This window comes from Cataglyphis hispanica, chromosome 14 (genome assembly GCF_021464435.1).
Source record: "Cataglyphis hispanica isolate Lineage 1 chromosome 14, ULB_Chis1_1.0, whole genome shotgun sequence".
Classification (NCBI taxonomy): domain Eukaryota; kingdom Metazoa; phylum Arthropoda; class Insecta; order Hymenoptera; family Formicidae; genus Cataglyphis; species Cataglyphis hispanica.
In genome coordinates, this window is record NC_065967.1 from 6099672 (window position 1) to 6123193 (window position 23522).

The 23522-nt window shown below is 30.2% G+C and overlaps 1 protein-coding gene across 1 annotated transcript in view; it reads right to left on the bottom strand.

The window, feature by feature from the left end:
* The window catches only part of LOC126854779 (potassium voltage-gated channel subfamily KQT member 1), a 49871-nt gene that overhangs the window by 2181 nt on the left and 24168 nt on the right, over positions 1 to 23522 (bottom strand). Inside the window, exons 6-13 of the mRNA XM_050601832.1 lie at positions 23193 to 23333; positions 22423 to 22533; positions 21530 to 21736; positions 18034 to 18054; positions 13999 to 14258; positions 10216 to 10326; positions 3370 to 3526; positions 340 to 462 (exon numbers count right to left, since the gene is read on the bottom strand). Of these exons, the coding sequence (XP_050457789.1) occupies positions 340 to 462; positions 3370 to 3526; positions 10216 to 10326; positions 13999 to 14258; positions 18034 to 18054; positions 21530 to 21736; positions 22423 to 22533; positions 23193 to 23333 (1131 nt within the window). The remainder of the gene's footprint in view (positions 1 to 339; positions 463 to 3369; positions 3527 to 10215; positions 10327 to 13998; positions 14259 to 18033; positions 18055 to 21529; positions 21737 to 22422; positions 22534 to 23192; positions 23334 to 23522) is intronic.

The window sequence follows — 23522 nt, forward strand, 5'->3', positions numbered from 1 at the left end:
TCGCATCTAAATTTTCTATAATAAGAAAAATCATCAAAAGAATTGTTCGAAAAGTAATTTGATAAAAATCGCCAGCATAATTTTATCGAAACTCTGTCGCAAATTGGGAAGCTCATTAGCAATCTTTTCTAAATTCATATTTAATAAGAAAATAAAAATCATATATATATATATATATATATATATATATATATATATATATATATATTGATATGTGAGACGATTTAGAAATAATTTCTACAATTATTAAATTACGTTTTTTGTTTAGAAATTAAGATGATTAGATAATTATGAAAAATTTTAGTATTGTTAAAGTGAAAGAGAGAACGAAAGACGCACCTGCTGTTCCACTCGATATAAACGCGCACCAATCGTCATGGGTTTCACATTGCCTGCCCGGTCGATTCCCGCCAGGTAACTCCCCGGTTTACCCAGGGTCTGATCCAATCTCCTCTGCAACTCCTGCGAACAAATGGAACGTGTATTTAATATTCCGCGAATTTACATCGAAAAGTGCAGATATTGTAATTAATATCGTCACATTTGTCCCTGTTCATTATTTCTTTTTTGGTCGTTTTTGCAATCTGTTGCAACTTTTGCGGAATGTCGTTGAGATAATGAAGAAAAATTTGCAGATGTATTCCTAAAATTGTATCGCGATTCTTGCAAAAAAAAACCGGAGACTCAACGTTGTATAAAATCGATGTCAAAATTTCCGCCTATGATTAGAATTTATGTAAAACAAATGTATGTGTCATATGTCAAAACATTGATAAAAAACTATAAAAATTTTGTAGTCTGTTTTGCTATTTCTTCACTGAGTATCTGTGGCAAAACCTGAGCCCAATTCTCTTCATAATTTAAAAATTATTTAAGTTTTAAAAAGTTATTTAATTTGTATTGAATTGCATCTTATGGAAAATCGCGTATTGTAGCACTTATTGACAAATTTGATAAGAAGAAAACATTGCCTGCGAAATAAAAATTTTTACATATTAATTATTAAATACTAGTATTAACAAAACTTTAATAAACATTTATGCAAAACTTGATTTAGATGTACATAGTGATTTATTAAAAATTGTAGCAAAATACTTGTAGTTACCTAAAATCTTTCTGTAAATTACATTTCTTTTTTTTCGTTTTTTTTTAAAGTTGATTTCAAGGGATATTCACGATCAAAAGTTTTTGTCAAAAATTAAAAAAAAAAGTATTGGTTACAACTATTTTCTTTTATGAAGGAAAACCATATTATTTTGTGGTACTTTAATTCTTTTTATAATCCAGATTTATTCATTTGACATTCAAAAGCATAAACTTAAAGAATATGTTTGTTTTTAAATTTTGACAGTTTTTTGCTATTATTGTATAGCCAAAACATACTCGCCGTGACAATTCGAGAGCTATCGATTTTCTCAATGCAGAGAGAGAGAGAGAAAAAGAGGAAGGGGAGGGGGAGAGAAGGAGAGAACAAAGTCCCTTTCATTTTATGTGAAATATTGAAACTTCTTTGACAAAGAACAAGAGAGAGTGAGTTCGCACAAGTTGAATTATTCGTGATTGACATTTTATCTCTCATCTCTCTTTTTTATCATCTTTCCCGCGGCAATTATCGAACGGTAATCACTCTGTCCTCCGAATCCAAATTAATATTATTGTTTAATGTGAGGATTAATTTAATATCATTAACGATAGATGAATCGTGCGTTATAAGTATAAACGGATAAAATTGTAGTTATGCAATTTTATATTGGACTGCTTCAAATTATGTGTGTGTGTGTGTGTGTGTTAAACGTATTTAATTTAAAATTTTATATTAATTTGTTATGTATATAAAAGATGCCGGTTTTTTGCATCAACAAGTTTCAAGAAAGACATATAATTTTCAAAAAAAAGAAATTATTGTAAAAAAATCTAATCACATTCTATTGACATTGTTATATACATACGAAAAATGGTGTTGTTGAGAGAAACAAATTATTTCCATTCGATAAACTGATTTTCGTTATGTCATTAAAATCAATGACGGTTTCGCTAAATATAACAATACATTTGCTAAGACTATGTTGCCTTAGCAGCAAATTAGATTTTCTTTTCAGCAGAAACTTTTAGACGCTCCTACAAGCAAATTTACTTCAGCAAGATTTTTCTATTCTATCAACAAAACAAATTTTACTATAATATCAAGTAATTGATTATAATATAATTAATATTATAATTAATATTATACGGTTATAATATCAAGTATACAATAACAAAATTTGGTCGCTCCCACATCGAGCATGCATCAACAATTTGTTTACACAAACATGTAGATATACAGTTGAAAAAATTTTATGTTTCTCCTTGTTAAAAAATATACCGGTAAAAATTTCTGTGTTAAATATTTAACACATTTGTGTGTTAATTTAACATATTGCTGGTTACGTTAATTTAACTCAAATGTTAAATTATTAACAAATTAAGAAAATTGATAAGACTCTGAAGTGAAATTCACAATTTCAAAATTAAATTATTAAAACAATTAGAAAAAATAATACAGTGTGCACATATTTTTAATTTTACACAATAGATATATCCCGTCAGTGACAGGCTTTATCTGTCAGAATTTGTTTATCAGAAATAAATGTTGATTTTATTCTACAATAGGAGTGAGAGCTGCAGACCATCAATAAAATTTTTCCAAGTTAATTTTATCATTAAAAGTATGTTAATTTCATACAAAATTTATTATAAATTACCACAAGTTTGCCTTCATTCTGTGTTGAAATATTAACATAGCATTAGTGTCCACCACCATTTAACATGTCCATATCACATTAATTAATTAAATTAACACAAAAATTTGTGTGAACTGTTTGGGACATACGATATAAATGTCAAATTTTTCAACAGTGTAAACATGTATCAAAAATATCTCGCGAAGATACAACTGGAATGAATTCTGCGGTGTTCGTGACGTTGAGGGCGATCGATCTTTGGCGTCCAGCGAACGTAGATATACAAACTGTAACGATTCCTTGATTAATTGTCTGTTTCGCGCTCCATTGTCTTCTGTAAATCGACGTCTACCTCGCCGCTTTATCCGATCTTGTCGAACTAATCGTTTAGCGATCGCGCACGATTGATGAGACGAGTTATTCGCTATTGGCGAATCGCTCAATAATCCATCGAATAAAGACAATTATAGCTTAATACAAGTTCATCTATCATTATTATAATGCACAATGAACGATTTTTCGAGAGATAGACGTTTCGCGAGCGAGACGGTATTTTCTAAAATAATTAATATGCTGTCGCTTTCCCTGAATGGTGATCATCTGGGAGATAAAGACAAACGAAAAGAAAAATCATTATCAACGAACTCACCTTAATCCGCACCATCATGTTCAAGTGACCTTGGCTGTATTGTTCAATGACGTCACGCACATCGTATGGTTTCCGAGCCTGTTGAAACTTTCTGCGAGCCACAAAGTATTTGATTTTCCTGATTGCCCGGATAGCATTCCGGTGTGTTTCTGTCAATCTAGAAAACGTAGTAAAAATTCAAGTTTAAATCGACAAGAAGAGAAAGATGCATTAATTATTTCTTTCATTCTTGCTAAGTCGAAATGTGAAGGGAACGTGAAATCATTAAGAATATAAATAATAGGACAATAAAGGTATATACTGTTGCACAAAATGTGTGTTAGTTATATTGTAATTAAAATATCGCATTATCGACGCGACATTTGATCGCGAATCACTTTATTAGGGGGGTTTCAGATTCGCGCTTTTGATTCAGTTTGAAAGAGAAGTTGACACCTCCTCGAGAGAAAGAGAAAACTGCCATCTTCGCTAACTTAATTTTTCTAGTTGATGGCGCGGTGAGATGCAACTAGATACAAGCTCGTTTTCCTTTCATCGCTACGCTCACGAAATAACTGATAAAATGTAATACCGAATCCCGATAATATAAATTACATAAAGTATCCCACGTTTAAAGGCATTTCTAAACCAAAGTTTTAATGCGCTACAACTGAATTTTGATAGAATAATTATACTGATAAAAATGTACTAAAGCCAAAACAATTTCGTTTGATTAAAAAGAATTTTTTATTTAAATACTTGCAAAGAGAAATTAATTATTTTAATCAAGCAGCACATATATTTGAATTAGTAAAATATAAAATAAAAGTATGCTTTTATTTGCAAATAAAAAAAAATCTGTTTTTTTTTTTTTTAATTTTTATTATATTAAATTACTTCCTTTAAAAAAACATTTTTTAATATTTGGCTGCTTGTTTCAAAAACATGGAATTATTTTATTTTAATTAATCATATTTTATCTTCAAATATAAATATTTTTTTATATCAAAATATTTAATAATGTATTTTAAAAATTATAATTTTTATTACATGGAATTAATTTTTTAAATATAATATTTAATTAATATAATAAATCATTTTTGGAAATAAAGAATATATTTATTTAAGTAAAAAGGATCAAAATTAACAAAATGTATTTATTTGATCAATTAAAAGAAAAATTATTTTTAATATAATTTTGTTACATTACATAATTATTATACTAGATATCATACGAGAACATTGATTTTTATTAAATATAATGTTACAGATGTCAATATCCTTTTTTGTGGTTACGTATATATCGGTTAAAATATTGAGCCTCTTTTCTTTCTCGACTTTATATTAGCCATCATCCTTTGCTTCTCGACCCCTTAACGCTTATCCGAAGAACGATAGATACATTCGAGAGAAATGCCCATTCTTTGGGTGTTTACGTCCTCGAGAATACTTAGCTCGTCGGCAGATGCTTTTATCGTTGGTGTAAATATAGGAGATAAAATACTTTATATAATGACAACACGTAAGAAATCTCTATAAAATGTCATGAAAAATATTGATCGTTACTACTCAGGAAATCTAATAATGACAAACAATAGATAAATAGATGGATTTTGAGATAAAAACCGCACACGATGATTATTACAAATTTAATATAGAACATACACATGAGAGTGTATGTAAAAGAAAAATGAAAGAAAGAATTAATATAGAATATATTTAGGAAAATTTTGTTATAAATTAATCCCTAGTGTGTATTATAAATTTCATTAAATTATCATCTCTTTATGAGGTTCAAATAATCCCATTGAGAAAACTTCATCAAACTTGAAAAGTTTTAATTGTACTACTTTAAAAATGTAAGACTTTTTCATGTTTTGTTATACCGCAAATATAATTATACCGCTTTTAATAGAATCTAAAAAAGTTCCTCTATAGTGCCGAGAATAAAAAGTACTTTATCCTTTATAAATAATTACTTTATTGTCAGACATAAATATTCCCTTATTGCATTAAATTATGAACAAAAGACAGTTTTATAGAAAAATAAAAAATCATTAATTTACAGGGTGTCCTAGACCATCCGTACACCCCTTTTCTTTTAAAAACTAAGCATTTTAGAGAAAAAAGTTTTCAACAAAAATTGTATGTTTTTGAGAGGAACATAAGATGATGTCATTGGTTTGACCTTGGACGGCATCGTTAAGGTCAAATCAAGAACACCTTTAATTTCTTATAGAAACCTCCATTTTTTATTGCATATTCTTGTAGCTTATCATGAGAGCTTTTCAAAACACTATAATAAAGTATTTTTTCATTAAGAATTTTTTGAGTTATATTGTATCTTAATCTGACACATTTTAATATAAAATATAAAATATCTCGAAAATTATTTAGTTTTCGATACTTGTATCGTAATACTTTTATGTACAAAATAATAAGAATCAAATGGTGTACAGAAAATAATTGTTTTTAAAAAAAAGTATGCAATTATTTACAATATATTTTTTTATAATAATTATTTATTTTTTCTTTACTATTTGATTCATCTTATTATTTTGTACATAAAAGTATTACGATATAATTATCAAACACTAAATAATTTTCGAGATATTTTATATTTTATACTAAAATATGTCAGATTAAGATACAAAATAACTTAAAAAATTCTTAATGAAAAAATACTTTATTATAGTGTTTTGGAAAGCTCTCGATGTAAGCTATAAGAATATACAATAAAAAATAAGGGATTCCATTTAAGAAATTAAAGGTGTCTTTGACTTGATCTTAACGATGCCATCCAAGGTTAAACCAATGACACCATCTTATGTTTCCCTCAAAACCATACAATTTGTTGAAAACGTTTTTCTCTAAAATGCTTAGTTTTTGAAAGAAAAGAGGTGTACGGGTGGTCTAAGACACCCTGTATATTTATATATATATATTTTTTTTTTAATGTTACAGAATGTTACCGATAGCAAAAGCACGCAAGCACAAGTCAGAGAATAATTAATAAAATAAAAAAGGAAAAAATACAGTAGCTAAGAACGGGATAGAATGTGTGTGTGTTGAGAAGCGAATAAAAGGGCTGCTTTTACAACGCGATGGAATGATGTTCTAAAATCTAAAATGAGATCGAGGCATGAATGCAAGCCGGACGAGGCACGGTAAAAATACTAAAAGATACCTGAATGAGAGGCCCTCTCCCTCTCGTTGGCAAGCATAAGAAAGCTTCGGGTGGAAGTAGGTGAACTGTGAGAGCGAAAAATGCGGGAAGGAGAGAGAAAATCTGGCGAGTATCTTTATGTATAATACAACAAGTTCGAGTGTGCACGAGCGGACGCGCGCCGCTCGACATCGCGAAAACTGGGTCATTTGCACCGTGGCAAAGTAATGGCGCAGTGAAGAAAAAAAAAGCACTTACATATCTGTAAAGAAGGGTTTGAAAAAAGCCTTTTGTGCGAAATACCGTGCGTTCCATTCGCGCCCGCAGAATCGACTTGTCAATGGCGCGGAAAACCGCAAAGATTGCCCGCACTTTTGATCGTTCTCTCTCTCTTTCTCTCTAGACTGTTGGAAAATTTGACTTAAATTGAACATATATCGCGAACATAAATCGCATATTTCAAACAGTTCGCACAAATTTTTGTGTTAATTTAACATAATATGGATATGTTAAATGGTGATAATATGTTAATATTTCAACACAAAATAAATGCAAGCTTTAAAATAATTTGAAATAAATTTTGTATAATAAAATTAACATATTTTTTATGATAAAATTAACTTGTAAAATTAACTAAAAATATTAAAATCAATTTTTTTTTGTAAATTTTGACAAATAAATCCTGTCACTAATAATACGGTTATACAGGTGTAAAGAAAAAATAAATAATTGTTATAAAAAAATATATTGCAGATAATTGCATATTTTTTTTTAAAACAATTATTTTCTGTACACCATTTGATTCATCTTATTATTTTGTACATAAAAGTATTACGATACAATTATCGAACATTAAAGAATTTTTGAGATATTTTATATTTTATACTAAAATATGTCAGATTAAGATACAAAATAACTCAAAAAATTCTTAATGAAAAAATACTTTATTATAGTGTTTTGGAAAGCTCTCGACATAAGCTATAAAAATATGCAATAAAAAATGGGGGTTTCCATTTAAGAAATTAAAGGTGTCCTTGATTTGACCTTAACGATGCCATCCAAGGTCAAACCAATGACATCATCTTATGTTGCCCTTAAAATCATACAATTTTTGTTCAAAACGCTTTTCTCTAAAATGCTTAGTTTTTGAAAGAAAAGGGGTATACGGGTGGTCTAGGACGCCCTGTATAATCTTTGAGTAAAATTGAGTAAAATTTGAGTACAATTGAGTAAAATTAAAAATATGCGCTCATTGTCTTATTTTTACTTTTTTTTAAATTGTTTTAATAATTTAATATTTGAGTTCAATTATTACACCAGCAATATGTTAAATTAACACGTGAAAATATTTAATACAAAAATTTTAGCCGGCATATTTTTTAACAAGGAAACAAATTTTCCAACAGTGTACGAATATCATTCTCAAGATGTGTGTATTTTCATCGCGACGACCAGTGTCAATCATTATCTCCTCTAATGTCTCGCGAACGTGGATTAATTCTTAATGAGCGGAAGTCGAAGACATAGATTTTTATTCCGAAAATGTTACCTCGTGGCACCGAAACATCTGACAGATTTCACCAGATTTGAATAAGATAATAGCTAGGTGAACGCTAAATTAAACTGAATTAAAAGTCCAAGGGTATGCTAAATATACAAACTGCTGCTTGAAACGCTTGAAATATTATTAATAGAGTCACCATGTATATATATAAGAATTTAAGATATAAGAATTTAAGACAAGGATATTTCCTTAAGTTTAAAAGAAATCTATTTGAGGCGTTAGTTAAAATCGTCTTGTATAAAAACGTGTTTTCAATAAAAATAAAGTAAAATAATAAATTGATTTTAAAATAAATTGTAATTTAAATTCCTGTTCGAATGAATATTCGTGTTCGACAATAATATCATCTCGCATATATAAAATGTAAAAACAATTATATTTAGTATTATATTTCACATTTATAGAACAACAAAAATATATACAGTTTATTCTCTCATTTCTCTCTGCTATTATTTAATTGGAAATGAAATTAAAGTACGAACTTTTAACCGGCAGTATTCGGTAATAGGTGGTGGAAATTGAAAAAATAATAAATGCAAAGCACGAAGGCGAAAAAGACAAGGTACAGATTATCAAGCTGCAAGACATTTGCCCGCTGCAATATTACAGATCGAATTCTGAGCACTCGGTTCTACTTTCAAAGGGCTAGAACTCAAGCCTTAGTAGAGATCTATATGCCGAGTAGCTTGGATACACGAAGGAAGCTACATGATTTTCGCGAAATTAAATTTCACCGAGGTAGAGAAAAACAAAGTATTCTCTATTCTTGCGTAAAGAAAAGTCCTCTACGTCTTGCAGAATTCGCGCATAACGATCCCCGCACGATATTTGTCCGTATATTATGATGTGCACGAGGTAGGTAGAGGTACATGAAAATTCCACGGCACTATCGATTTCGCATACAAAGTGGAAGTAATTTGCATGGAGATATATATATATATATATATATATATATATATATATATATATATGTACGTTTCTCGGCTTCCTATACTCTGATTTCGGTCGGTGCGATCTAACTCACAATCAAATCAGTATACACACGCGAAATGGGCGTTTAATAACTCGACAATCGACCACGATGGCAGAGTGGCTTGAAAGTTCGCTTTGGAAGCTATCGAAGGAATCGTAAATTTTCGTACGTTATCTTCGGTTAAAGATGCATGTGTCATATGTCAAAATATTGACAGAAGCATGAAAATTTCGCGGATTGTTCTACTATTTGTTATGAGTATCTATCAAAACATGAGCATAATTCTCTTAACGGTTTGAAAATTATTAAGTTTTCAATTTGTATTTAACATTTATTGACAAATTTGACAAGGAAAAAATATTGCCAGCAAAATAAAAATTTTCGTATGTGTTAATAGAACTTTAATAAACATTTGTGCAAAACTTGATTAAATTCATTTACTTGCTTGAAAATTATTTACTAAAAATTGTAGCAAATTATTTAAAGTAACTCAAAATATCTTTCTAAAAATTACTTGTTTTTTTTTTATTTCTTGTAGCTAATTTCAGAGGGTATTCATGACCAAAAGTTAATCCCAATTTATTTATTTGATTTTCCAAACAACATAAACGTAAAAAATATATATTTTTTAAAATTTCGATTTAATGCTTTTTTACTATTATTGTACAGCCAAAACATTCTTAATATAAACATAGATCCCAAAATTATCCCGAATTCGGCATTACTTTATTTTATAGCAAATATTCTCTCTTTCTCTTTGTTATTTTCCGAGAAAAATTTAATTCAGTTTTGAATTCGATGTTCTCGCAACACCAATATATATCACGCTCTCTAAATGAGTTTCTAAATGAAACCTTTAAATATGTATGGCATTTTCACCGAGGAAACATACAAAATATATTCATGTGTACATTGGAATAAATGGCAGACAAATAGCATACATACAAATAATACTTTATCAAATTTAATATAAATTAATTTAATTGAAAACAAATTTTCTCACAATTTAATTCTTTTGGATGTATTTTGATGAATATTGCATATTCCTAAAATTTTATAATATTTTTTTTTTACATATATCCTGCATATATTATTTTCTATCATAACGCGACACAGATTTATCTCTACTAAAAGATCAAAGACACTGAATGTTTGCATACTCACGTGGTGACTCTTTGCGGTTCCTCGATGTCGATGTCAATTTCATCGCTCGTTGCCTCCGTCACCGAGCTCGTCTGCGAAGTGAAGAGGCTTCCCCTGCCAATCGGAAACACGCTACTCAAACTAACGGGCTTGCGAGTCAGTTCTTTTGACGTCGCGGAATTGCTCTAGAGAAAGCGCTCTTTGGACGGGGTCGACGTGTACCTGTCACGAAAAGTTTCGCAAACCGCTGCTCGCCCGTCGCACAATTCATGCGACATTGGCCGCATATTTTATAATTCGCAAAACTTTGGCAAAGTCCCATTGTCTCAATTACGGCCGCATTCGTGATATATTCTAATTTTTTGAAATTAATATCTCGGACAGATACGGCAAACAATGAACGTTATCAGTCTCTCTCGTCTCTGAATTAAACATTTTTAGATTAAACACGTGATTTAGATTTGTTATTAATATGTGTCATAAGATGCTTAAAGTTACGTGTCTAATAGTTTGATATTTTTTTTAAATGTTTGAAAAATGTGAGAAATTAAGTATATATATATATTTAAAAAATAAACCGCAAATTATAAAGTATTATATCAAATTAATCAATAATAATATAACTCATTGAACTTTTCGAAGACACGAGTTGCATTCAATTTGAAAATGTCTTCTAGAAGTAGAGAAAATTAATAATTCTATTATAATTATATTGTAAATTATACAGGATTGTCAGCCATTCATCTGATAATATCTTAACATTTATTGGACCGATAAATATTTCGTACCGACGTTATCTTTTTAATAATAGATTTTTTGCATGAATTTAAAATTGTCATTTTTTTTAGCGGATCATCTTCTTTTAATTGTCTTTGTCAAAATATTTTATACATAAATATATTTCTTTCGAAAAGTGTCATTAAAGATGTATCTAGTAAATGTTAAGATATTTTTTGGCCATCTAATACACTAGATGTTGCATCGTTATTTCGCTTTCCGCACAACTTTCGAGAGTCTTTCTCCAGAGCAATTTGTTGGATTGCATCCCTTGAGAAACGAGAGAAACACCGTTGGGGTGCTTTAATGGATACCATACCGATGCAGATAATTAAATGGGAGTTTTACACTTTGTTTTGAAATATTACACCGCATCTGTGAATTCTGAACTCGCATCAATCAAAGGCGGATTGCAAAATATTGTCCCATGCAATGCAACGTTGTGATTTGTCAAAATTTTTTACGCACTCAAGGATTCTTTCCGGTTATCTTAAAATGTTAGGAAAAAATATCATTACACTGTTGACAAATTTATATCTTTTCGTTAAAAAATATATCGGTTAAAATTTTTGTGTAAAATATTTAACATTCATGTGTTAATTCGTATCATCGTTGTGTTAACTGAATTCAAGTATTAAATTATTGAAATATCTGAAAAAAGTATAAAATTAACAAGGTGCACAGATTTTTAATTTTACACAATATTATATATTCCGTATTATTAATGATAGGATTTATCTGTCAAAATTTACAAAAAATAATTTTGATTTTATTCTACAATAGAAGCGAGAGTGACAGACCGTCCATGAAATTTTTCCAAGTTTAATTTTATCGTTAAAAATATGATTTTACACAAAATTTATTTCAAGTTATTATAAAGTTTGCATTTATTTTGTATTGAAATATTATTGTAGTATTAGTTATATTTATTTAACATATATATAAAAATTTCTGTGTACCGTTTAAGACTGCGATATACGTCAAATTTAAGCCAAATTTTCCAACAGTTTTGAAAAAATATTATTATCTCTATAATTAAACAGGATATGTTCGAAGAGATATTAATATCACAATCCAGATAATTTCTTCAATAACGCAGCCAATTTATATGCATTGGAAAATCGCGATTCTTCAATGACAAATTACGTACAAATCATATCACATCAATTTTCAAATACTTCGTTACTAATATGTTCAAAAACTGATGGAAAATATATCAGATGACATTTATGTATAATATATTAATAATCGGATTTTAATTAAATTATTCTTACTATTATTACTCTCATTCATCAACTCAGAACGCGATTCTTTATTGAATTACATATAATTATTATTTGATATCTTCATATTTACGTGTATAAACATCGTATTGAAACATAAATATAAGGTGAGTAAAAAAATATAATACAGCCAGAAGAAAATAAGCTAAAAAAATAGAAGAAAATTTTTTCATACAAAAACCTCGTTCATCTCGAGAAGAAAATTGATTTTTCTAGATGTAACTATATCACTAAATTTTTAACACATCTGTCAAATTAGCATTCAAAACAAATCTCAGCTTCAGCGAAAAATTTATTATTTTTTTAATATAAATTAATGAAGCAAGCAAGCGAATTTTTATAATTGATTAATACGCTGTTTTATCAAAGTAAAGCGTCACTCGGGAAATTTTGCCCGAGATTAAAGCGATCGAAGATCCTCGACGGTAAACGTGCTTATACGTGTTCTCGCAAACCAATGTATCCTCTTTGAGAATCAAGGAGCAATTACTCGTAGACTCAGGAAGTTATCGAGACACCTCACTCGAGATACACTTTTCACTCGATACCACTCGAAGACGAAGGCAAAAATCATTTAGAAATAAGCTTGCCAATTTCAAGATACCAGCTTCATCTCCGTTTGCTTTACTGAGCTGTAAACGAAGCTTCCGAGATACTCTTTTGCTCGAAGAAATAGACAGAAATCCGTCCGTTAAAGATGACGACGTGAAACTTTATCGCACTGTTACCAAATTTAAACGCGAATTGCAGTATACGATACTGTGAATGACGCTGATTGAAAAGACGGAATAATTTTGTTATTTTAATACATATTCTAATTTTTTTCATCGACAATACTTGAAATGGAATATTTAAGGAAGAAATCTTTCGTGTACATCATTTTAAATTTTATAGCAATTTGAAACAAATTTTGGGTAAAACCAATATATTTTTAATGTTGAAATTAACTTGGAAAAATATTATTGTCGGTCTGTTGTTACTCTCACTTCTATTATAGAATAAAATCACATTTTTTTTATAACTTTTAACAAATAAATCCTATCATTAATAAAACGGAATATATCTATTGTGCAAAATTAAAAATATGTGCACATTGTTTTATGTTTACACTTTTTTTCAGTTGTTTTAACATTTAAGCTCGATTAACAAGTGCAACTAACACAATAGCAATATATCAAATTAATACACATAAATTTATTAAATATTTAAAATTTAAACCGACATATTTTTTAACAAGTTTTCAACTAGGTATCCTTCTTTTTCTGATAAAAAAATATTGAAAAAAACAAATTTTGTTTTTATTCAATTATTTTTTAAATATTTTTTTATTATCGTAATAAAAAAACTACGTTCTTATATTTTTAATTTTTAATTTACTTTTTTTCAAAATTTTTTCACCTAATTAAAAATAGAGAGTAATTACATATAAATAAACGAATAACGGCTAAAACCTCTTCAGGATCAAGACCTTGACAATATATGTCAAAGTCAAGGTCATTGAGGCTGCCTCCCACCAAACAGGAGTTTTATCGTTAAAAGTAATGAAAAATTTGCAGTAATCAAAATATAAAGATATTAAATATCTGAAAAAAAAAAATTTGAAAAAAAAACGAGATTTATTTCTTTTTTTTTATTTACGTCTTTATATTTACATACATGTATCCGGTTATTTTTGCACATGCACGGAATCGGAAATAATAATCCCAACGGAGATTTCTCTCCTGATTCTATAAGAGTCACTCACCGATTATCGCGTCTGGTGCGATTCGGCGTGCCCGCTTTAGGTTCCTCCATGTAAAACACCACGTCCCCCTCGTTCTCCAGGCGTTGGTTGTCGTTCTGGCCGGTACCGGCGCCGGCTGATATGCCGCCGGATATCGTGACGGGCGGTAGAGCCGACTGTTGTTGTTGCTGCTGCTGCTGCTGTTGCTGGCCATCCATCCGATTCCTCGACTTCCGCCTCTTCAGCACGCTCGCCTTCTTTGCCACCTGGATCATCAGAGACTGAACCCCCGGTGCCCTCCCATTATAACGCACATCAAACACAACATGCACTATCCCTACTGGCCGAATGTGTTTGACCACTCTTTCTCCTAACACGACGAGATCTCCGTCATCATCATCATCATCATCATCATCATCATCATCATCATCATCATAATCATAATCATAATCTTAATCATAATCTTAATCATCATCATCATCATCATCATCATCATCATCATAACCATAATCATAATCATCATCGTCGTCATCGTCATCGTCATCGTCATCGTTATCGTCATCGTCATCGTTATCATTATCATCGTCATCGTCATCATTATCATCGTCATCGTCATCATCATCATCATCGTCACCACCACCACCACCACCACCACCACTACCACCATCATCATCATCATCATCATTATCGTCATCATCATTGTCATCATCATCGTCATCATCAGCGTCATCATCATCGTCATCATCATCGTCATCATCATCATCATCATTATTATTATTATTATTATCAACATCATCATCGTCATCATCATCATCATCTGGGAAATATCGTGCAAAAGCGACGATCTCTCCCGCGGGACGTCTGAACGTTTGCTACGGGAAATTACGCCGGTCGTGAACCGATGTCGTTTATATCCTTTCAGCACGAAACGGCTGGACGCAACCGCGTACCGGAACCAGAATAATCCCCGAGGCGTACTATCAATATATTGAGCGTATTGTACACGCATTAAAGAGCGTGCTTTTTTCTTTTATTATTCTCGAAATTTTACATTCTAAAGTATGTTCCTAAAATGTTATAACGTACCACGGTATTCTATTAATCGATCTAACGAAAAAATTTTATGCAAATATAATGAACGTGTTTCTGAAGAGAAATGCATTTTATTCAAAAAACACGATCGCATTATATATTAAAAATTATAAAATATATTTTCCACTGACAGAATACGATTCGAATAAATTGTTAAGTGTGTGAATATTATTTCATATAGATACAAAAATGCAAAATAAGACATCAAATAAATACGTGTAATAACGATAATTATAAAAGAAAGTGTGCTTTCAAATTTGTATCTTTATATTTTCCAGTTTTTTATATTATTTTACTTATACAGCACAAAATTTTGTTTTAAGATAAGCTGGCAAAATTTGACAAGTCGTAAAAACATTCGTCGACATTTAAATCTTTAAAGTGTTTCCGATTTTCCGACATCTCTTTTCTTAATACTTGTATTTATCATGCTGAGACTTGCCAAAAGTTTCACGACCGACGTAAACTCCCACACTTTTCTGCGTCCGAGTGAGATTTCGGTCTTTCGCTTCGCAGATTGATGTAGAGGCAAGAAGTAAGCGCGCACGCACACACATACGCACATACACACATACGCACATACACACATATGCATATATACATATAGCTACGAATGCTTGTGCATTATTCAGGCGCGTGCATGTTAGAAAATATATCGTTATAAGATAAAGTCACTTTTGTGTATCACACATGATACGGATAGTTTCCCTCGAAAGTAGCGTAATGGTGCGCCAAGAAAAATAGATAGTAAGTCAGAGATATATACATGGTGTCCATAACCACCCGTACGTCTTTTTTTTTGAAAAAAAGAAAATGGATTTTATCAAAAGTCTTAAAAATTTTAATGACTAAATCGGGCACGTTCTATTGTAGGATGATATATTTTCAATTTCCGGTGTCGACCGGAAATGGATCGACGAATTATCAAAAAAGTCAAATTTTTTAAGTGGAACATGACACTTTTTATTGCAGATTTGAATTCCTCAGAAAAATTTTCTAAATTGCCGCCATCGAAAAAGTGCCATATCTCCTTTAAAAAATTTGACTTTTGGATCTTCGGATAACCGATTTCCGGCACACACCAAAAATTAAAAATAGCCAAACAATAAAACGTACCTTATTTAGTCATCAAAATTTTTGTGATTTTTGATAAAATCCACTTTCTTTTTTCTTAAAAGTTTTATACAGATAGTTAATAACACCCTATATAGAAGCATAAATACGATCAAACAAACGATTACTGTTCCTCGTTTCTTCTTCGGCAAGCTTTACGAAGCTTATGCAAAGCCCCACTTGTCTAAGAAGAAGTAACTTGTTCGATCGCTAGTGAACAGTTTCGTTTTTATGAAAAAAAAAAAAAAAATTATGATGGCGTGTATTTTGTTTGTTTTACATTGTTTACATTAATAGCTTCAAGAATAAATTAAAAAAAGTCCCGATCAAGCAAAAACGTTTCTTGGCGCAATAAATAGATAAACAAAAATGATCTAACACTAAAACTAAGAAGCGACAGAAACGAATTCATAAAAGCTGCTGTCTCTATCTTTCGTAAGAAAGATTTTTCCGTTTATTCTCTTCACGATGAGATAAATGTTTTGACTATACTTTCGTCGCACTTTTCACTTCTTTGGACGTAATGTGGTTTCTTTATTGTATATGAGAGAAATTAATATCGATTTTAGAGAGCTACATTAACCATTTAGTTTTTATTTGCGAAAAACTGATCAAAATTTTGACTTTTCTTTTACTTATCGAAGGAATTTATTAAATAAAATAAAATTAGAAGAAAAAATTTTTTTTGTAAAAATAGTTATACAAAAAAGTTTATCAGAAAATTAGACAAGAATGTTATTTCAGAAACTCCTCTATTTGATAGATAATTTTTATAGAATTTTGTATCAGAAACCACAAATCACAATGCGCTACGATTTATAGTTTTCGAGATATCAATTTTTAAAAGTCGAAATTGCAGCAATACTTTCGCCACAATAATTGTTGATAATTTTCTGACACCATGTATGTTTCATAAAATGTATTCTTAGCAGATTCATTTATTTATGTGTAGAAAAATCAAACGCATAGGCGGGAAGGAGCGCCGCTTCTTCCTCTGCACCTTTAGCTCGAAAAAAAACTATCCTATCCTAATCCAATCGATGTCCGAAGGATAAATATTTATTTTAAGCATTATCATTATTACTTATTATTTTCACTTTATGTATTATTCTATTATGTTCATTTATTGATCTCAATATATTAAAAAAAAATTGTATTAAAAAATTTTGAAATATATATTTTTACAAAAAAAGGAAAAAAATGTTAGAACTTGTTATATTAAAAAATTTGATAAAAAATCCTGTGAAAATTATCTCTTGTCAAAAATTTTGTAATCTAAATGTTTTTTCAAAACAAAATTAAAATTTTGAAACATCAATATTTCGAAAATTATTGGACCGTAGCACATCGTGATTTGCGGCATTTTTTTCGGTAAAAAGAATTATCAAATATATCTATCAATTACAGATGTCCCGGAAATAACATTTTTCCTGAAAATTAAGGTGAAAAAAATTAAGATAAGAAAACGCATATCATGTCTATTATTTGGCAGAGCGATATTATCTTCTAGATCCAGATATTAGCGTTAAACAGGACATATTATATGGCGTATACATGGCGTATTTACGTAAAGGCTCAGACCCATATTAGAGTAGCTTCGTTAAAAGTAAATGTGCGGCGAAAGTACGGTGCATTTCTGTCATTATATTTCTTCGAATATGCGGATATTCTATACATTCAGCTGGCACAGTGAAAGAGAATACAGTGACCCTGTCTTACATAATATTATTTAACAGATAGACGTTTCACGGTGTAACAGAAATGTGTAAAGAAATGTGATAAAAAGTTGGGAAAAAAATAAACATGCAAAAGAGAGATAAGAATAGAAATAAATATAAACCATTTACATACCATCTTCTTTACACAAATCAACTGAAATATATATATTAGGTATATTTTATCATCGTTAAATCATCACTGAGCATTGTTTACTATTTTAAATAATGCGTCGCAGAAACACGGTTTTTTTATCTCGATATATGTATACATGTTTTTGAGTTCAATGAGTTCGAAAACTTTGGCAGCAGATGCAAAATGGAGACAATATTATTTTTTATTTACGAATACAATCGCCCCGCGTTAATTGAGCGTACCGATAACATGTGCCGATAGGTTAATTAAATTGTGGATTTTTTTTTAATTTCCCTGTCATATAAATTTATCATGTAACGCTGTAACGGATTGCACGGTTTCGGACACATCTGCATTTTACATTTCGTTGGAGCAATTTTACGAATGTCTGGTCGAATTCGTGAAGCGAATACAAAAATATAATAGTTATCTCGACAATATAATAATCGAAAATGGAAATCAAACGCGGCTGTATTGAAAAATCAAGTGTGATTCTAAAAATATCGCGTTCGTTATTTGACTCGCATATTCAAAAGCAATTTGATTGAGGATGACAACTATTGAAGCTGTTTTTCAACTGGTAATATTTGAAGTATAATATGCGAAATATAAAAAATGCCAATACTCTACGAAAATAGACGCGTAGATGTTGATAAAATTAACTAATCAACTTTTCGTGATTATAAGTATAAATTTACAAGTAGAAAATTAAAATTATTCACGCAATAAATTTTGCTGACTAGCGTTTCGTAGAATTGCGACATTTAACGTTTACATGAAAGAAAGAAAAAAAAGAAAAAAAATTCTATAATAAATATTAATTAGATAAAAATTTTTAGAAAATATTTTCCGATATACACATATAACCCATGTGCTCAGCATTCCAACTAATAAATAGTAGTATTAAAATAATAAGAGGGATATATAATATATTCAAAAGATAAAAATCAGTCCATTAAAAAAAGGGGGGCTAATCGTCCGCACTTTCTGTAAACGAAATCAAAACGAACGAATGTGAAAACCAAAGCGCAATGCTCGTTACTTTATACGTAAAGAGGGGCGGCGGGGAGAAGAAGGAGGGGAAGATAATGTACAAAAGCTTCTAAGCGCATCTTTAACTGCATAAACACACGTATGTGACTAGCACAACATGAAGAAAAAAAAAAACCAAAATTGTCTCGGATATCTCGGTGATAAATAACGGCACATTGAGAACATCGAGCAAAATTTGCATTCTCCGCTTGCATTCATCCACTGCCAAATTATCGTCGGACAAGTAAAATTATACGATCGTCGTCGTTGTTAGACGTGATGTTATAGTGACAAATAATATTAGACGGCGGATCCTTCCCTCGCGAATCTCATTATTGTGCGTGGAATGTGGTTAAGAAAGGTTTGTTATTTAGAAGCGTTAGAAAGCGATTTTATATATGCATATATAAATATATATATTTTTTAATTATGTAAAAATTATTTAAAATTATTAATTTAAAATTTAAAGATAAAAATAAAAAAATTATAATTTAGAAATTATAAATTTTAATTAAAATAATTTATATTTAATATTAATTAATTTATAATTTAAAAACTCTTTAATTTTTATATTGAAATTTTAAATATTGTATTCTAAAATTATAATTTTCATTACGTGCAAAAATAATAAATTTTTTTCAATGCATATATATATATATATATATATATATATATATGCATTGAAAAAAAATTTATTATTTGCACGTAATGAAAATTATAATTTTAGAATACAATATTTAAAATTTCAAAATTATAAAAATTAAAAGTTTTTAAATTATAAATTAAATAATATTAAATATAAATTATTTTAATTAAAATTTATAATTTCTAAATTATAATTTTTATTTTTATCTTTAAATTTCAAATTAATAATTTTAAATAATTTTTTTACATGATTCAAAAAAACTTTTTTGAATTTAATAGATTTTCTTACAATTTAAATATCCGCTAATAAAATTGTACGATTTTGATGTCACGCCATTATTATGTATTCCAAATACATTTGCACTCGAGATGAGAGAAACAAAATCTAATGATAGCTCTATAATTTTGTTATCATGTGTGAAAAGTAAATTTATCAAATTGTGATAAATTAAATATTCATAACCATTCATAAACATTCGATTTTAAGACTTTACGACACATTTTTTATACTTGGTAAGATAAATTGATGTATGGAAAATGTTTGTCGTTTTTCTATTAAATTCTATATTAAACAATGTTTTGTAACCGAGAACTTCGTTGAAAGTTAGAAACTCTCTTTATTTAAATAAACAAAAAAATAAGTAAATTGAAATCGGTAACAAATTTCGGCGTTGATAATTTTATTTTTAGTTCTCGATTTTATTTAATAAATATAACACCCACATTTGTATAAACTTCATATTTCCTATATATTTAACTCAACACAATAATTTGTGAATGACGATTAGCTTAATTTACCGATCGTCAATTAAAAATACTTCATATATATTTTTGGCCAAGGATTTGTAAAAGGTCTCTGTTACATCAGAATTCGTTCAATTATCGAATATAAATTTTGTTTCAAATACAAATTTTATTTCAAAAGGCAAAGAACTTATTCGTTTTAAATTAAATCAAAAATTTAATTATTTAGTTTCGATTAATGTCTTACTTTTTCCAAAGATGTGTGCGATTATTGTTTCATATCTCGTGTATGTCATCCTTTTGAGCTGCTTATTCGCGCGCGCCACAGATCGACGACATAAAACAAATTTGATTTCTCGAAATCCGCTTAGAGGAGCAGTATATGAAGCGGGCACAAACGGTGGGCTGGGTATTACTCGATAATCCGATCGCGCGCGAGAACGTATATATAATCGTGGTAAAAGTCAGGAGATCTTAGAAGCAATTATCTCGGAGATATATGATCTACGAATTGGACAAAATATAATGAGTAATTTCAAATTCATTAGCGTGTGCTCGACAAAAAGGGTTGAGGAGAAGAGGGGAGGAGAAAAGGAGGGGGGAGGGAGGAGGGAGGAGAAAGGGGCGGGAAAGGAGGGTGTAGAGTGGTGGAGAAAGGAGGGGGAGGGGAGGGGAGGGAAAAATGAAGACTGGAGGATAGAATATGAAGGATGTTGAGGGGAGATGGGAGGTGAGAGATTAAAATTAGGGAGGATAAAATGAGGGAAAGAAGAGGAGGGAGAATGGAAGAATGAGAGGTGGGGGGAAAGGATGAGAGGAAAGAATGGGGGAATGGGAGGTGGTGGGAGGAGGGGAGGAGTTTTGCGGTTTTTCCGCAAACCTCAACGGGGTGATTATGAGATTCGCGACGGATTAGATCCGTCTTGCTTGTGACACGGTAATCGTCCGCGGCACGATCAGTTAGAACACGCCAAGGAACATTATATAAGCAGCTAAGAACATCAACAGTCAACAGCTAATACGGCTACTTTTCTCTCCCGCTCTCTCACTATACTCGCAAACGGGGAAACGTTACCTTGCCGAGGGGCGTCGAAGGCTGACCGGCCGGCGCCGGGTCCTTGATGTAGATGTTCCACGTGGCGACGCTGTTGATGGCCTTGTCGGCGGCGTAACACCTCCACAGGCATTGTATTAACATCGCGGCAGCCGGTATTTGTCGATTGAAATGCTTCTGCCGTTGCTTCTGCTGTACCTTCAATGCGAAGCCGGAACCTAGGATACCCTAAAAAGAGATTGGGAAAAACCCATTCGTGATAATAACTACGTTTATACGCCCTTAATCGGATTTAATAACACCTGTGCATAGTTCTAAAATTAGCCAATCACAGTCATTCTATTCTTCAGAGGAATAGCTGTGATTGGCCAATTTTTAATGAATGTTATTAAATCAAATTATAAGAATGATGTGTAAATGTAGTCAATGATTTGCTTGCGCTTTATTTGGATTAACATGGAAGTAGTCGGTCCAATTATTTATAAATATATATTGTATATATATTATATATAATATTAATTTTTTTATCAATCGCGTGGATTTCTTCTACTAATGTGATTAACAAAACATTTATGTCTTTTGAATTACAAACAATCAGAAATAAAAATTTTTCTGAGAAACTGAGAAACCTCTAGAAAAATAAACAATAAAATAATAATTGTCGTTTAATTTAAAATAAATTTAATAAAATTTCTATTAAATTGAATTAAAAAAGTAGAATTAAATTTAAGACTTAATTACAAAGATATGTATATAACACTGCAAATTAATAAGACTGCAACAAAAAATTATAATCTCCATAGATACTTTCATTAAAAAGAAATCCATCTTGAATTATAGTTGAAACAATAATCCATAAATGGTAAACAAAATCTGAAATATATTTATATTATAAAAAAAAAACCTGTACTCACAGCTGGAAGTGCGAAGAAGGATATGGCAAACACGCTAAAACATGAGGCCACAATTTTTCCCATCCACGTTTGCGGGACCGTGTCACCATAACCTATTGTCGTGACTGTGATCTGTAATATTCAAAAAGTCTTGAATCTTCGTTATATCTCAAAATAAAATTATTATGTACAATTATTAAAATAATATTATTATGTGCAAATTATCATGTACAACTTTACGTTTAAGCCTGAAGGATTTTGCTAGGCAAACGATTGACATCTAGTTTATCAACACACGTTTGTTAAATCCCGTGAAATCCAATCAGTTAATTGTATTAATTAGCACGTATTATCGCTTTGATAAGTAATCTACGTGCATTGCACACAGCTTGTGTAAATAATGATTTCAATTGTTCGCATGTACGTCCATACAATTGCGATTTGTACGCATCAGAGATTACATTCGATCTCTTCGTAATTTTTCGTGAGTAATTAGCCAGGTCACTATCTTTTTTTTACAAGTAAATTATATTTTTTTCATAAAATTTTATCAATTTAATGATTTATAAAAGTTATAGAATTTTATTGATTTAATTCTTTATTGCATTTTTTTTCACCAACGAAAAAAAGATTGTCTTTTCTTTTCTATTGAACTCATTTATATATTCTGCGCGTGTATTTTAGTAATCAAAAGGTTATTTTTTTACTCCAACAATAGGTTACCGCGAAATTACGTGCTGATAGAAAGAGACGTCTGATAGAAAAATCCGTAATGAGAGAGACATACTCACCACTCCCCACCACAGCGCATCAGCGTAACTGGAGAAGTCTGTTTTGCCATCGGGTCCGACTGCATCTTTCTCGGCAAGGTACACGAAGTAGCTGCTGAAAATGAGGCCTAGGAATCCAATGTACAGCGTTGTGATAAGCTCCTGTTACATGAAAAAAATATAATCAATTTTGCAAAGAGCATTAACAAAAATATATTTTATATTTTATAAATATAAAAATAAAAAATATACATTTTGCGTGCACTCACACACACACACACACACACACACGCGCATACTTATGTTTAATTTTCTAAAGATAATTACAATCATTATTTAATTTTATCCTTG